Source organism: Lissotriton helveticus, chromosome 12 (assembly GCF_964261635.1).
Source record: "Lissotriton helveticus chromosome 12, aLisHel1.1, whole genome shotgun sequence".
Taxonomy (NCBI): Eukaryota; Metazoa; Chordata; class Amphibia; order Caudata; family Salamandridae; genus Lissotriton; species Lissotriton helveticus.
In genome coordinates, this window is record NC_136073.1 from 572,951,093 (window position 1) to 572,967,272 (window position 16,180).

The 16,180-nt window shown below is 42.8% G+C and overlaps 1 protein-coding gene across 1 annotated transcript in view; it reads right to left on the reverse strand.

The window, feature by feature from the left end:
* CSNK2A2 (casein kinase 2 alpha 2) overlaps positions 1-16,180 on the reverse strand; it is a 529,051-nt gene that overhangs the window by 91,585 nt on the left and 421,286 nt on the right. Inside the window, exon 11 of the mRNA XM_078670241.1 lies at positions 6,306-6,403. Within this exon, the coding sequence (XP_078526367.1) occupies positions 6,327-6,403 (77 nt within the window). The 3' untranslated portion in view covers positions 6,306-6,326. The remainder of the gene's footprint in view (positions 1-6,305; positions 6,404-16,180) is intronic.

Below are 16,180 nucleotides of genomic sequence, written 5' to 3' on the forward strand. Positions count from 1 at the left end.
TTTTCCATACATTGGCTACTACCAAGGAGTCAGGTGTTAAATATATATATATATATATAGTTAGGATTGTTTTCCATAGGGAAATCGCAACATTCTATTGGGAATAACTTTGGCGCCGGTTGAGGAATCTTCCTGAAATGTTCCTTAACTTTGCCTCGCGGTGCTCCGCTCCGAACCTGAAAGTTTGGGGGGGATTCGTCAAGCGGGGGCCGAGATAAAAGGGGGGTCCCAAAACGTGTTTTCCCCATGTTAATTTCCATAGGGCGGTTGGACTCACTTTTAGCCCGAACGGCTGAATGGTTTTCCACCAAACTTGGCAAAATTGTAGGGACTGGTAGCCCGATGTGCCTTTGCTATGTCTCAAGATATGTGCTCCAGTGGTTTTTACGAAAATTAACTTTGAAAAAATATATATTGGGCTATATATATGTTAGAGCCCAAATGTAGCCCAAAGCTGGCCACCAGAGACAAAAAAAAGAAATCTAGCCCAAATATCAGCCAGATGTAGCCCAACTATAGCCCAATGACAGAATGTCCCAGAGTGTTCTAAAGAACAACTAGAACGCTAACAGTCTTACTTATGACAAAAGTATGGCACACCTGAAGTCATCTTGATTGGAATAAAGTGGTAACACTTAATACATTTAATTTGAAAAGGAACAAAATGAGGGGTTTCATTTTGCCATAGATATATTATATATATATATATATATATATATATATATATATATATATATATATATATATATATATATATATATATATATATATATATATATATATATATATATATAGTTAGGATTGTTTTCCATAGGGAAATCGCAACATTCTATTGGGAATAACTTTGGCGCCGGTTGAGGAATCTTCCTGAAATGTTCCTTAACTTTGCCTCGCGGTGCTCCGCTCCGAACCTGAAAGTTTTGGGGGGATTCGTCAAGCGGGGGCCGAGATAAAAGGGGGGTCCCAAAACGTGTTTTCCCCATGTTAATTTCCATAGGGCGGTTGGACTCACTTTTAGCCCGAACGGCTGAATGGTTTTCCACCAAACTTGGCAAAATTGTAGGGACTGGTAGCCCGATGTGCCTTTGCTATGTCTCAAGATATGTGCTCCAGTGGTTTTTACGAAAATTAACTTTGAAAAAATATATATTGGGCTATATTGGGCTATATATATGTTAGAGCCCAAATGTAGCCCAAAGATGGCCACCAGAGACAAAAAAAAGAAATCTAGCCCAAATATCAGCCAGATGTAGCCCAACTATAGCCCAATGACAGAATGTCCCAGAGTGTTCTAAAGAACAACTAGAACGCTAACAGTCTTACTTATGACAAAAGTATGGCACACCTGAAGTCATCTTGATTGGAATAAAGTGGTAACACTTAATACATTTAATTTGAAAAGGAACAAAATGAGGGGTTTCATTTTGCCATAGAAATTTATATTTTATATATATATATATATATATATATATATATATATATATATATATATATATATATATATATATATATATATATATATATATATATATATATATATATATATATATATATTCACTGAAAAAACCATAGGTTACACACCAGTTATAGTTAGGAATTAGCATTTAAAAATTCTTTGAAATTCACTGAAAAAAACATAGGTTTCAGGCCTTATATAGTTAGGAATCAGCATTTAAAAAACCTTTGAAATTCACTGAAAAAACCATAGGTTTCAGGCCTTATATAGTTAGGTATTAGCATTTAAAAAAACCTTTGAAATTCACTGAAAAAACCATAGGTTTCAGGAGTTATATAGTTAGGAATTAGTTTTTAAAAAACCTTTGAAATTCACTAAAAAAACTAAGTTTTAGTGGTGTTATAGTTAGCTGGACATTTTACTCATACAAAACCAATGAAATTGCTCCTATATAGTTAGTTGTACTAACTATATTTCGCGCACCCGCAATCCACTGCTGATGTCAAATATTAGATCATTCATGACAAGGTCAGTGACATCACTGATGACATCTCAAATGACATCACTGATTACATCACTGATGACATCATCCACGTGACAATCACATACACCTTTTCATACACTATTACAATTTTTCATCACTGTTTGTAAAATACAGAGTATCATATTTAAGTCCATTGTCAAAGCAATACAAGTATCTAAAAATCCACTCCGTGATTCATAGATGTATACACACATCTAATCACTTACCTATGGATTCACTCATACATGCTGTCAATGAACAATAGAACACTATCAAAAATACTTATACATCTATATCGACATTAAACCAACAGCACTCATCCTATTCACATATGAAGTCATCCTACTCACTTATGCAAACAATGGATCATACTTACATATTTACTTAGCAAAACACTTATACAAACACCACTTCTTCTATTCATTTAGATAGTAAGTCATACTTAGTGAATTATAAAATCATTATTACAAGTATACAGTTATCCATACAGTCACTCGCACAATCATTGTGTCTTATGTATACTTATTTATATACAACAACTGACACATACACTGCCTTTAATTTTTCTAGTTTGTTGGACCTGTACCTTTGAGAAATATATTTGCTCATCACCACACCCATAAAGAGATTCCCTCACCCAAACTGTTAGAACATGTAGTTTTAACTTCATATATCTACTGAATCAACTATTCACACATCTTTGGACAGTCACACCCCCCCCCCACCGAACCACACACACTTTCACACTCCCATACAAATACTCAGTTAACTAATCAATAACTAATATAGACTTTCACATAGCTAGTAACCAACTGTAGAATCAGTTTACACAACAACTGACAAAGTGATAGATATTCACACAGTTTAGTCACTATCCACTATATTTAGTGAGACATTATAAATTGGTCAAGTAAACAGTCAATTACACTGCTACTAAATCCTCCATCCAAATATTTATTTATATATATATATATCCACTCATTCTTCAATGTAAATTGCTATATATATAATGCATATTTTAATATCGAAGCAAACCACATTCACTGGATGATGTCATCAGTGATGTCATTTGAGATGTCATCAGTGATGTCACTGACCATGTCATGAATGATCTAATATGTGACATCAGCAGCAGTGGATTGCGGGTGCGCGAAATATAGTTAGTACAACTAACTATATAGGAGCAATTTCATTGGTTTTGTAGGAGTAAAATGTCCAGCTAACTATAACACCACTAAAACTTATAGTTTTTTTAGTGAATTTCAAAGGTTTTTTAAAAACTAATTCCTAACTATATAACTCCTGAAACCTATGGTTTTTTCAGTGAATATATATATATATAGGGTCAGAGAGTGCTGCCATATATTTATTGTCCATCCTCGGTGTGATTATTCATGATTTCACAGGGCCTTTAAAAATGTCAAGACAGAACAGCCTTCATGCTGGAGCTCAAAAAACTACCAGAAACTGCACAATTGGTGCCCATCATTTCCTATTCAGGGTTCCTGGCATTCTAAACTAAACCTAAAGAACAAGTTACTTACCTTTGGTAACGGTGTAGCTGTAAGAGACATGTGTTAGCTATAGCATCGTTACCTTAGAGTTTCCCCCAGGCGTCAGACTGGATCCAGAGATTTTTCTTTCGCAGTACCCTTGTCCGTCGGTAGGTGGCGTCAGCCGACTGCGCATCTTCTGTCGTAGTTATGGTCGCCTGGATGACGTCGTAGTGCCTACTTAGATGCTGCACCTGCACGCCGATGTCAGTTCTGACATGACTTTCCACGCCAGAAGCGAAGAGCCATTTAAGACACCGACCATTGGTGCGCTGGAAAGGAGACCCTATCCCTAGAAATCAGTTTGCAGAACGGGGAGGGGTGGTAAGGAATCTATAACTAACATATATCGCTTACAGATACATCGTTACTGAAGGTAAGTAACTTGTTTATCTGAAAAAGAATGTTCGTTATAGATTCCTTACCTTAGCATAGATACGCCAGCAATACCATCCCCAGAGGAGGGACTGCGAACCAAGTTCACAGCAGAAAGTCCGGGAGGACTGAACGGGCAAAGTAGCCGTCCCTTCGGACTTGACTGTCCAGGCAGTAATGTCTGGTAAACATGCGCATAGAAGCCCACGTTGCCGCCAGGCAGATATCAAGGAGTGGAACTTTGCGTGCCAATGCAGTGGTTGCTGCCGCAGCCCTAGTGGACTGAGCCTGCAGCCCCATTGGAGAACCTTTTTCTAGCTAGTGCATAGCAGATGTTTATGCAAAGAACAACCTATCGCAACATGATACATTTCTGAACATCGCTGCTTTTCTCAGCACCCACATTTCCAACAGTTGATCATCTACCCGGAAATCTTTGGTGCGGTCAAGGTAAAATGACAGTACACATTTAGGGTCCAGACGGTGGAGCCTCCTCCCCCTTGGAAGGGTGCAGAGGTGGAAAGAACGAGACAAGGTGATGGATTGAGCTACATGAAATGAAATGGGGAAAACACTTTTGGCACAAAGGAAGGCCTTGTCCGAAGCACCACTTTGTCCGGCTCAGTGTCCAAGTCGGGGATCGACGCCGGCTGGGGACACAGCCAGCACCATCGCCGGGATCGGCGCCGAAGGTCGAGTAAGATCAAACGGCATTGATACGGATCCAGGCCCGGATACGCAGGGACCCTCTGGGGCCGGAGCAGCAGGCATCTAAGGACTAAGGCCCCCAACCGGCTCCGTGGGGCCAAAGGCCTGCCGTTGGAGTCAGATACCCAAAAACAAGGTGTAAGGCCTTGTAGAAGGTCTTGAGTTCGGCATGAGACGCTACCGCTCCCAGAAAAGGAGGGAGGCGTGGAGCCGTTTCAGGAGCAGGCGCCAGAGACTGTGCCTTAGAGCGATGATGCTCCGAGTCACGCATCGTGTTGGCAGACCAAAGGGTAGAAGGCGAAGAGCACAGGTGCTTCTTCGCCGCCTTTTTGTGTTTGGACTTAACTGAAGACCTTGACGACTTGGAGTGCGACGGGAGTGGAGCTCTGTGAGCGCTTCCTCAATAGAGACAGGGAGCGACGCATAGCCAACTGCCTGGCCTCCAGCAACTTTCGGGACCGCTCCCACAAAGTCTTCAGCACCCTGGAAAGGCAGTCTGAGCAGGACTTTGGGTCCTGGTCACACCCCAGACACTACGAGAACATGAGGTGTGGGTCCGTCACAGACATCGCCTTGTGACAGGCGACGCAGGGCTTGAAGTCGGTCCGACGTAGGGACATCCCTTGTGCACCAGGAGTCGAGGTCCTCAAAAAAGATGTAGACAAAAAGTTAGCCAAAAATAGGCTAAGGAGTAGCTCTCTCCAGATCTGCACTAGGCTGGTGCGGAAAAAGAAAGAACTGATGTCAGTGCGCAGTCTAAGTAGCACCACATCATCATCCCCGCGAGCACGACGCCGACGACAGACGGAGAGTCGTCTGACGCCACCTACCGACACGCAGGGGTACTGCTAAAGAAAAAGCTCCAGATCCAGTCTGACGCCTGGGGGAAATTCTAAGGTAGGAAATCTTTAACAGTCTCTTTCAGATAGGAGTTTCTCTCCAACAACAATCTCCTATACCCCTAAAGGAAGGCATGAGCAACAACAAATTACATTTTATACATACCGCTGTCCCAATACTGAAGCGGAAACCACCATTTTTTCATCTGCTATCTCATCGTCTTACATACTTTGGTTACCTTTATGATCTATTACAATCTATGTGTCTTCCTAGCTACATAACTTCCAAACCAACGACAACAGCAGAAGAATATATTTGAACATTGTTCAGTGATGGGTCACTTCATACAATTTGCCAGATTACAGATATCCTGGGGTTGACCTCACCAGTGCTATGTTCTGTTTTTATAATAAACTTTTAACCTAGATTCAAGCATGATATGGAACGATAACTCAAAGGATATCAAATAAAGATTAGCACAGCAAAGTATAAATTCAGAGTACATCAAGAACAGTAAACCTCAGGATAAACATTTTAGTGAAAAAGTAAACAAGGACACGAGTGGTGTCAAGTCGGAAGACTGCGTCCCAATGAGATGGCAATACAATTTATGGTAACCTTCCAAATGTTAAATAAATGTCTTCAGTACATAAATCTGGGGTTGATCTGCTAGAACACATCGGGAAAATGATTGCCCATTAACTCTCTCCCACCAACTACGGCTACCCTGAGGATTACCATTACTACCCCTCTGTTCCACTGCTGACACTCGCTTTTCCGCTGTTGAGGCGAGATTCTTCCTGGGGGTTGCAAGGGCCCCCCTCTTTGTAAAAGTATTAGGAACCTTTACCCGTGTTGTTTTTTCCAGTTTTCACCGTGCTGCTGTCAAGCTGCTGGAAAGCACAGTATTGTCCGAAGTTGGCTGACATTGCTCCTTCACTACAGGATCTACAAAAGAGCAAATGCAAAAATAGAATTAAAAGCACAACTTACTTCTCAGTCAACATCTTTCACACCTGTTACATAATATTAACAAGATAACAAAAATTCATTTCTAACAAGGATTGTCTAATGTGGGGTTTAGGTATAATCACATACAGCTAGACCATACCCTTTTGATAGATTTGCCTATGCGACACACTGTCTTCAAAAGTCTAAGGAAAAGGTTTGCTACTATTTGAGATAACTCCCCAGTCCTCAATTCTAGGCAAATCTCAACCATTTGAACATCTTTTTTAAAGAATGTATCTTTACTGGAATTTTAACAATATAAAAGTATGTACCCAACACAATTAGTGGCGTAATCATCAACCACATTTGTGACTGAATACAGGTCATAGAGAAAACAACAGAACACTTTACTTAATAAGGACAGTTTGTGAGCGTTAAATGCACTAGACCCACACACTTTTTAGAGCAGTCCGTCCAGCCTGGCAACTCTGGCTAGTCAACAGAATCTTCTATAACCTAGAACTCCGAGGCATCAACTGCTCCATACACGAGACACTCAGTCAGCAACATAAGAAATCAACCACAATCTTACATATCAATGCAGCTTGAAGCATCAGGTGTTCCCATCTGAAGCACCCTAACCCGTAGACCTATTCAATTAAGTGTCCATTATCCCAAGGGGACTTCGGTCTGCTCCAAAGACCAAAAAACATACTGGGTCATCCGTGACGAGTCTCAGTTTAGCAGGAAACATTATTTTTTCCTTTGCTCTGAAATCTAAAAAAAAAAAAAGCTTTCCTCATTAGTTCCACGCTCTATCCTCAGTTGCAGATGGTTCTATAGCACTTTCATTTGTTTTTGCTGAACAGAGACTGTGGGACCCACAAGCATGTCTAGTGTTTCCCTCCCTATCCTGGACCATTTTTGGTGAAGTTCACAATAAGTGAGTTAAAGACTCCTATGAAAATCCATGCTGCTCTTCCAACTAACTCCTAAATATCCTTTAAGATCAATTCCCCCCCCTTCGTCTATTGGAAATCCGATGATCTGAAAACAGGCTGTTCTCATTTGGTTTGCCACTTTGTTTACAAGACTTGCCATAATCTTATTCTCCTGCATCAGTTCACATCTAACATCTTTAATCCCGTCAAACTCTGTGGCCATACTCATGCGACCAATCTGTTGTAGACAGATTTACACCTGAAGGTATGTTTACCATAGTTTCCATCTTTAGAATATCATCATTCATCCTACACAGTTTAATTTCCTTCCTTCCTTTCGTCTTTTCAATCCTTTCCATCTCCAGGTGTTCATGCGTTGAGGGTGAGAATGGTGTATGAGAATGAGGTCTTGGTGTAAGCCTCTCTGTGGTGCCCTATTTTGGGAGCCTAAAGAGCCACTTCTTGGTTGTTCCTCAGAGCCTAGCACCATCTTTAATCAATATGAACACATTACTCTATTACTGATATGCCAGCTGCAATATGCTCCTTTGGGAAGGAGCCAGAACCTAACTAGACAAAAAGATTAATGGTATAACCATCTTCTGCAGAACAATCTCAGCCAGCAATAATAGGGATCATTACAATAAAATATCCAAAATAGTGAGTGCCTCATGCCACCATACTAGGATCAGGTTGGGTCCTATGACGAGTGCAACTAGTGCCCGATATCTGCATACTACCCCTGGTCCCTCCTAATATCTCATACTTCTCTGGTTCCTTTCTCACCCACACGGACTCCAAACTGCATACCACTAATCCCACAGCTGCAGGACTCAGGGCTGTCTGGCCATAAGATGGCACCTGTCCCGCAACTGGCCCTCCAAACTATTCGCAGAGGCAATATTCTCCGCGGAAGAAAGTTAAGATGCAGTTAAACTTGGAGCACGCCAGAAGTCAAGGGGAAGTAGTAAAATGAAAATCCAAATCTGAAAAGAAGATAGAGCAGAGGAGAGTAGAGAAATAGTAGAAATAATATATAGTGATGCCAAGGGAACTTGGGTGCAGCGTGTTTCCATCTGATAGGCTGAAGTTTGAGTCACCTTTTGAGGCAGATAGGTTACTTAAGGTACAGTGGTTTGGACCTTTAGGCCTTGTTTAAGGAACACTTCTAGTTGATGGTTATCAAAGGACTCCCGAAACGATGACGGGAAATGGTTCAAGAATGTAAATTCATTAAAACCCTATGACGGAGAAATATCAATGTTTAACTGGTACCTCCGGGCCAACTAATTAAAAATTATTTACCTGGACACAAATGAAAAATGTTGTAGATGTGACACAAAAGAGGGAACAATGAATGATCTATTTTGGCTTGTGCCAGGATTAAACATATTATGTAAGTTAGTGTTGAGACAAATTGAAGAAGCCGATTGTCTCTTACTGCAGACTGAGGGTAGTGCAGTGTATGGGAAACAAACATGCTAACTTCATTTAAGGGAGATAAGAACATTAAAGTTACAAATTCTAGGCACGTCAACGATAGGACAGTAGCTCTTCAGAAAAAGAAGAAAGGCCCATAAATGTAATGACTTACATATGCTAGAATACACTGTCTCTCTTATGAGTTAACATTCACAAAGCAGTAAAAACAGAATAAAAAAAAATAATTCACAAAGCAGCTTCATTTATGAAGATCTGGAAAAGGTCTTTGTAGGGAGCTGGCTTTGTATATACTATACCAAAAGGAGATATAGTGTGCACAGGGACCAGTGGAACCCCAAAGGTAGGCAGAGGTAAAAGTAGATAGCACCTTACTCGCCATTTGTGGTAGTTTTGGCGAGCAGTAAGGCTTTACCAGAGGGTAGTGTTAAGCATTTGTTGTACACCCTCAATCAGCAAATAATGTCACACACTCAAAGACTGAGCTCAGGCTAATTTGATTTGTATATAAATATTACTTGGTTATATTTATTTTCTAGAACCAAGTAAGCCTTATTAAAGTAAGTGTAAATGGTACTTTTAAATGCAGGTTTAACAATACAAGCACGCTGAATGAAAATGACTGTTACAGGTTTGTAAAGGCTTTCAATACAGTGGGAATTACTGCTAGATTACTTTTGATTACAGATTACTTTATGGATTACTTTTTCTACACAGTGTGAGATGCCTAGATTTCACACTGGGAAATTTCCTAGAGAAAATTTAAGTAAGCAGTTTTTAGTCATTTGCAGTTTTTCAATGTTTCACACAAAGCCGAATTCACACTTAGAAAGGCCAGTAGGGCTGGATCCAAGTCAGTGGGCGTCGTCCTCTTCTTAGTTTTAGCAAAGCTCTTCGGTCTCTTCTTGGTCGGTTCTTGTCAGAGGAGTGAAGGTTCAGGGTTCCCCTAAATACTAGAGCTAGGGGCATTAAAGGTAAGTAAAGGTTGGGACCAATGGGTCCCTTCCCTGGGGTGGGTACACACCCTATTATGTCTCCCTCCAGTGGAAGGGGGGCATATGTCTCGCTCTGGTTGGCTGGGTCCCCCCTTCTGCAAGATGGTGGGGACAGAGTTGTACTTCACCTCACCTCTCCCTCCTGAAGGGTGGGGTTGGCAAAGGTTGGCACATCTTCCTTCCTCACTTGGTTTTCCCGACAATCCTCCTGCCCAAAGTTAGGTTCAGAAGCAGTGGGGGGCAGTTGCTGGAAGCAGCAAAGGCATGAGGAAGCTCACAAAGGCAGACAGGTTTTGAAGCTTCCCCTTCGAGGACCCTGGCCATCGTGGGGGAGGAGTCTTGGCACCTCGTCCCAGGATGTGCATTGTTTCAGACCCCCGAAAGCACCACATGTCCGGTGGTGGCATCTGGAGAGCAGCCACTCAGCCTGGACACTAGTGTAAGGTAGTTTTTCAGGGGGTATCTCTAAGATGCCCTCTGTGTGCGTTTTTAATTAAATCCCACACTAGTATCAGTGTGGGTTTAATATGCTGAAAAGTTTGATACCAAACTTCCCAGTTTTCAATAAACCCATTATGGTGCTCTGGAGTTCGTAATGACAAACTCCTAGTACCATTTACTATTAATGGCATTACTGCACTTACATTGTCTAAAAATTGGCTTAGACACTGTAGAGCAGTGCTTCCTAAACGGTGGACCATGACTCCCAAACTGTGCACAGTGGCTCCCAAACTGTGCACCGTGACTCTCTGGGGAGCCTTCAAACCTAGCCAGGAGAGCAGAGCACCAAGCACTTTAATGCATTTAATGTTGCAGGGGTTGTGGGCTTTAGTTAAACTAATTAGACTTAAACGCATGATGTCGATGATTTGTACGTGACATGCCTAAAGCTGTAAACGTAGTGCTTAATTGATGGCATGTTGAGGGAGATTACCTCCATATTTCACTGGATCCCCACATTCCAACACTCCCAAAGTAAGCGGAATATGTTCAATTAATTTTGTTAGACTCGTTAACAGTTTCATTTTTTTCCAAATGCATTTTACACCAATACAAGCTATCAGGAAAGTACAGTTGTCCTGTCTATTAAACACACTAAGTATTATTAAGTATTGACATTTGTACTTGAATCATAGGTACTTCCAGTACACATTTCTATCAGTACACACACATTTCCAGACAGGCCTGCTCTCTCCTTAAGCACAGGCAAGAAAAACACTATATACGGCATAATGCCAACATTTGGAAGTAAGAAAGAGGGACATTTAAAAAAAAAAAAGAAAATCCGAGGAATTTATTTTACCTGCATTGATTTGAAGGCAATTTTAGGGAGAAGACAGCAAATATAAAACAGTATGTAGTTTACCCGCGTATATGATTATACCTTCGTCAGCATCATCCTAATTATTTTCAGGGAGAAAAATGCAATTACTCTTGAGATCTGGGCCTACACCCCCCCCCACCTTCCAAAATAATCAGCAGTGGGGAGCCACGGGCAATGGCCAATGGGTCAAGGGAGCCATGGGTCGAAAAAGTGTGGGAACCACTGCTGTGGAGGTACAGTGCTCATGCACCTGTACCCTCACCACTGGTATAGTGCACCCGGCTAGAGTGGCAGCTGACCTACGGCAGGGCAGTGGTTTGTAGGCATGGCACACAGAGATGTGTGCCACGTTGACTCTTCACTTTGTTCTGCACTAAAACACACAGCCTGCAAAGGGGAAAACGTTTGCTTCTGACACAGGGCTTACCGTGTCTCTGTTGCACTGAGAGGAGCTGCCTTGCCTTGCCTTTCGCCTCCCGCCTCCCGAGCCTACAGGGAGGCTGCTGCTGTGGAGAGCGGGCACCGGGGAACTTCATCCCCCATCCACCAACAGGACAGCGCACTCGGCGCTACGTCATCTAGCGCCAGGAGGCGCATAAATTAAGTGCCACACCTCCCTCGCGGGACGCGAGCGGGACGCCCAGGGCTAAGCCCGGGCAAAGGGCGGGCCCTCTGTGGCCCTCAGAGGCACGAGAAGGCCAGGCTAGGCCACCCCCCTGACAACAGCTGTTCGGAGACGTAAAGGTACTGTACTCGTTGTTCTGTACTCTTGCACATACCAAAGTGCTGATTTGAACTGATTGAAAAAGTGTTACCATTGCAGGACAGCCACATCTCATCGTCCTGCTAATATTTTCCGAATCCATTGGAGTTAAAGCCCTGAAAACCGCTTAGCTATCTGATAGCCTTTAAAAGACTGTAGTAAACATGGGGAAGAAACTGGTACCTGCAGCCACTGAGCCACTTAATACCTTAGACTCTTATTTAGTACAAGTGGTCAGTAAGATTAACAATGAGAGAAGACAATCTCTAGGCTTGAGCCAATCGCCAATCTTGCCCCCAGAAAGCCCATCCACAAGTGCCTTAAGCATAGTGATGCCTGACATACCGCTCGAAAACCCTTCTATAAATATATCAGATCCTAATTCACAAGATGATGGCAATGAGGAGGAAGACTCAGATCCACCAGCAGATTTGTCTGTTAACGTCATCTCTGATCCCAATCATCAGATTGATATAGTGGATGAAGTCCTATCACCCCTGCTGCCTGAACCACGGGCTGTGAGAACTTGTAGGAAATTTCAGGCAAAGCGGGGGGGGGGAAACAGCAAGGTAGGAAAAAGTTGGCTACACCTCCACTAAGTCGTGAAGGGAAAAACGTGGAGCTCGATGTCGACGCGGAGTCAAGACGCATTATTGACGATGACCTATTTAATAGGATACAAGATATGATAGACATTAAAATCAGGACAATTATTAAGCCTCTGATCGGGAAACTGGACAAATTAACTTCTGAGGTTAAAAAGTTGGGTGGGGTTCATAGCAAGCTGACTGAAGAGGTGGAGAATCTATCTACACTTGTCACAAAATTGGCGGCCACGGATGTGGAGGTCACCCCAACGGAAAGCTTATCACAGTCCATCCCACAAGGGCAGCCACTACCATCTTCATCACTACCCGCACCTAGCCAGGAAGTAGTAGGAGATCTCTCCACCATCCCACCTGCTGTTAAAGCAGGACTTCAACAAGAGGATGATTCTGCCCAATTCATTTTGGAAGCCTCACCAGTTGTACTCGTATTGGCAAATGTCCCTGCTCTATCACAAGGTAAAACAGAGTCCAATCAGGGTCTAAAGGATAAAGCGCTACATTGGCTCACTAATAATATGCATATGGCATATCAAGGGTCTGATAAACTAGCAGGGGATATCGTCATGACCAGGAGGGTATCATGGATTGGGAACAAGCCAAAAAAGTTTAAGGGGGACTGTGTAATCTTAAACTTTGCCAATGCGGAGGTTCTCCCAAACATTCTGTCCAATATCTTCCCACCCCAACGACGAAGCGGTTCTATAATCCCCCTCACCCTTAAATTCTTTTACAGCGAGATCCAGCTTGCCACCTTCCCCAACATCCCCAGATCTAAAAGATCCATAAACACTATTAGTTGGGGAGGGGTTATTAGACCACGATATACTAATGACCGTTCCCAGCCCACGTCCAATTTCGAGACAGGAAGATTCAACTACCCGATTGAGCCAAACGCCAGGTCAGCTATGATACATGAGCCTACCATTAATGGATGGGGTTCTGGTTTCTCGGGATATGATCATAGCGGCCGGGGCAATAGGTTTATACCCCGGATGGGAAAAGACCAGTCTTTGATACGCCCAAATACCCCACAACCTATGTGGAATACAACAGCCAGTGGATGGGGCCAGGTAGCTACCCCCTTTGATTGGGGATTTGGAATGGGGAACAGGTATGGCCCCTTATCCGACCTAAATAACTGTGATTGACTTAAGGACGGAATTGATTCAGCAAGTGACGCTTTGAATATGCCATTACCTATGAGTGGCCAACATAGTATTGCCCAAGACCCCAGTGAGCCCATCCATAAGGAAGTATTAGAGAGCCAAGTGACCTTAAATTGTGACCATCTTTCTATACCAAATCGGTTGGAGGCTTGTGCAAATCAGAGCCTGGTCAGTGATAATACACAGGGTCTTTCTGAAGTGGGAATAAATGAGGGGACACAATCGCCACGAATAGTTGAAGGGGATTTGGCGGGGGTCCAAGAATTTAGGAAACCCACTGATTCCTGTAAGATCATAAGCTGGAATGTAGCAGGCTTAAATGCAAAACGACAGGATAAGGCTTGGTCGAGCTTTGTTTTAAACCATCACATTATTGCTATGCAGGAAACCTGGGACACATCCGCCAACCTCTGGTGGGATGGGTTCACTAGTTTCACCAAACCTGCTGTCCATAGTCGCATGGGAAGAGCCAAAGGTGGCCTGGTAATCTTGTTTTCTTTAGATTTAAAAGGAAGTTACAGGCAGATCAGCACTGATTCACACAACATTCTAATGGTTGAAAGGGTGATTAATAACACTAGCAGGACCATTTACGTAAACTTCTATAATTCAGGGAATAGTGAATATAGAGGTTGCAATGTTGCTAACCTAGATAGTATTTTAAATACAGTATGCCAGAATATCAAGTTTGCTTTTGAGTTTATTTTATTAGGCGATTTTAATATTCATTTATGTAACCTAGCCTGTAAGGGAAGTAGTGACAATGAGGATGGTGATGCGGGTCCACAGGGACCCCACTTTGAACATTCCACAGAGGGGCAGGAGTTAGAAGAATTACTCGCTAACTATGACCTGCATGAACCTGACTGGGGCCTGAGAATGCCAACTTTTATTGGTGCCCAACATGGAACAGTAATAGATTACATCTTTGTTTCACAAGGCATTCTAAACCGGACTATGGATTATCGCACAGTTTTAACACATCTTAGTGACCATAATCCGGTAGTACTTGAAGTGGCCTGGGGAGCCCAGATGGGAGTATCCCCAATAACAGTAAAACTTGCACAACCCCTGAGGACCACTGATCAAGACAGACGAGTGAAATGGGCTAAAGTGATCCCGGAAAAATTTTACGCAAAAAACTTTCCTAAAATTAAAGATAAGGTAGAGATGTGTAAAAAATCTTGCGCTCAAAGCAAAGAAATAGTAGAGGCATACGAGGCAATATGCGGCCAGGTGTCAAAGGATCTTTTAGTCAAGCCAAAAAAGGGAACTCCTGGAATCAGGCGTTGGTTTGACTCTGCATGCTCAAATGCCCATAGATCACTGCTGGTAGCCCTAAAAAACATTCCTAGGGTAAAAGATGATATTTCCAGATTAAGGAAAAACTACAAGGCAGCCATAAAGAATCGCAAGGACACCATCAAACGCGAAACATGGGAAAATCTCCATTCAGCGGCAGTGCTGAAGGACAGCAGGAGATTTTGGGAGATTATTAAACAGCCTTTATTCTCAGAAGATAAAAATGAACCCATGGACTGCGTGATTACCGATGAAAAATGGCTGTCTCATTTTAAAAATGTCTACGGGGCTGAGGACGAAGAAATCAAAGATGTCCCGCTGCTTATTGCAGCCGTTCACCCTATCATCTTTAATCCCCAAGAAGTGGAAAAAGCTCTATTGGCTACTACAAAGCAGAAGGCACCCGGCCCTGATGGCGTCCCTGCTGACTTTTTCATGTACTCACCAAAACTGTGGGCGGAGGTTTTGACAAATGTGTTTAATGCAGTTAATGGTAACCTAGCCCCTGCATCATGGGCCACATCCACCATTGTTCCTATTTTCAAAAACAAAGGCCAGCGGGATGACCCCGCCTGTTATAGGCCTATATCCCTTTTGGACTCAACCATAAAAATCTTGGGTAGAGTCCTTCTATTTGGATTGAGGGAGAATGTTGAGAGTTGTGGCGGGCTGTCTGAATTACAATACAGCTTTAGAGATAGAAAAGGGACCATTGAACAGTGCATTAATCTGCATTTGCTTATTTCCAAATACACTGTGGCCAAGGAGGGGTCCGTGTTTCTTGCATTCATGGATCTCTCCTCGGCTTTTGACTTGGTCAACAGGTCAAAACTGTGGTTGATCTTGTTGGAGATGGGCATTGATGAAGCCTTGGTTGCGTTCATGGCCACTTTGCACCAGGAGCTCTTTGCAGCTGTGCGCGTAACAAATGATGGTAGACGTACCCCACTGTTTAAATCCTTAAAGGGGGTACGGCAAGGCTGTATACTAGCCCCCTTGCTCTTTACCATCTACATCAATGGTCTGGGCGCACACCTGCGGGGCCAGGAAGCTGACGTCCCGTATGCAGGAGGTGCCCAAATCCCAGCACTCCTGTATGCGGATGACGCCGTGCTGATTGCTCGTACTGGTGTCGGCCTTCAGCATCTTTTGGACGCCTTCGGTTCATTTATGGAAAATTTGGACCTTAAGGTAAATGTCTCTAAATCACATACGATGGTAATGGGGCGTGAGTG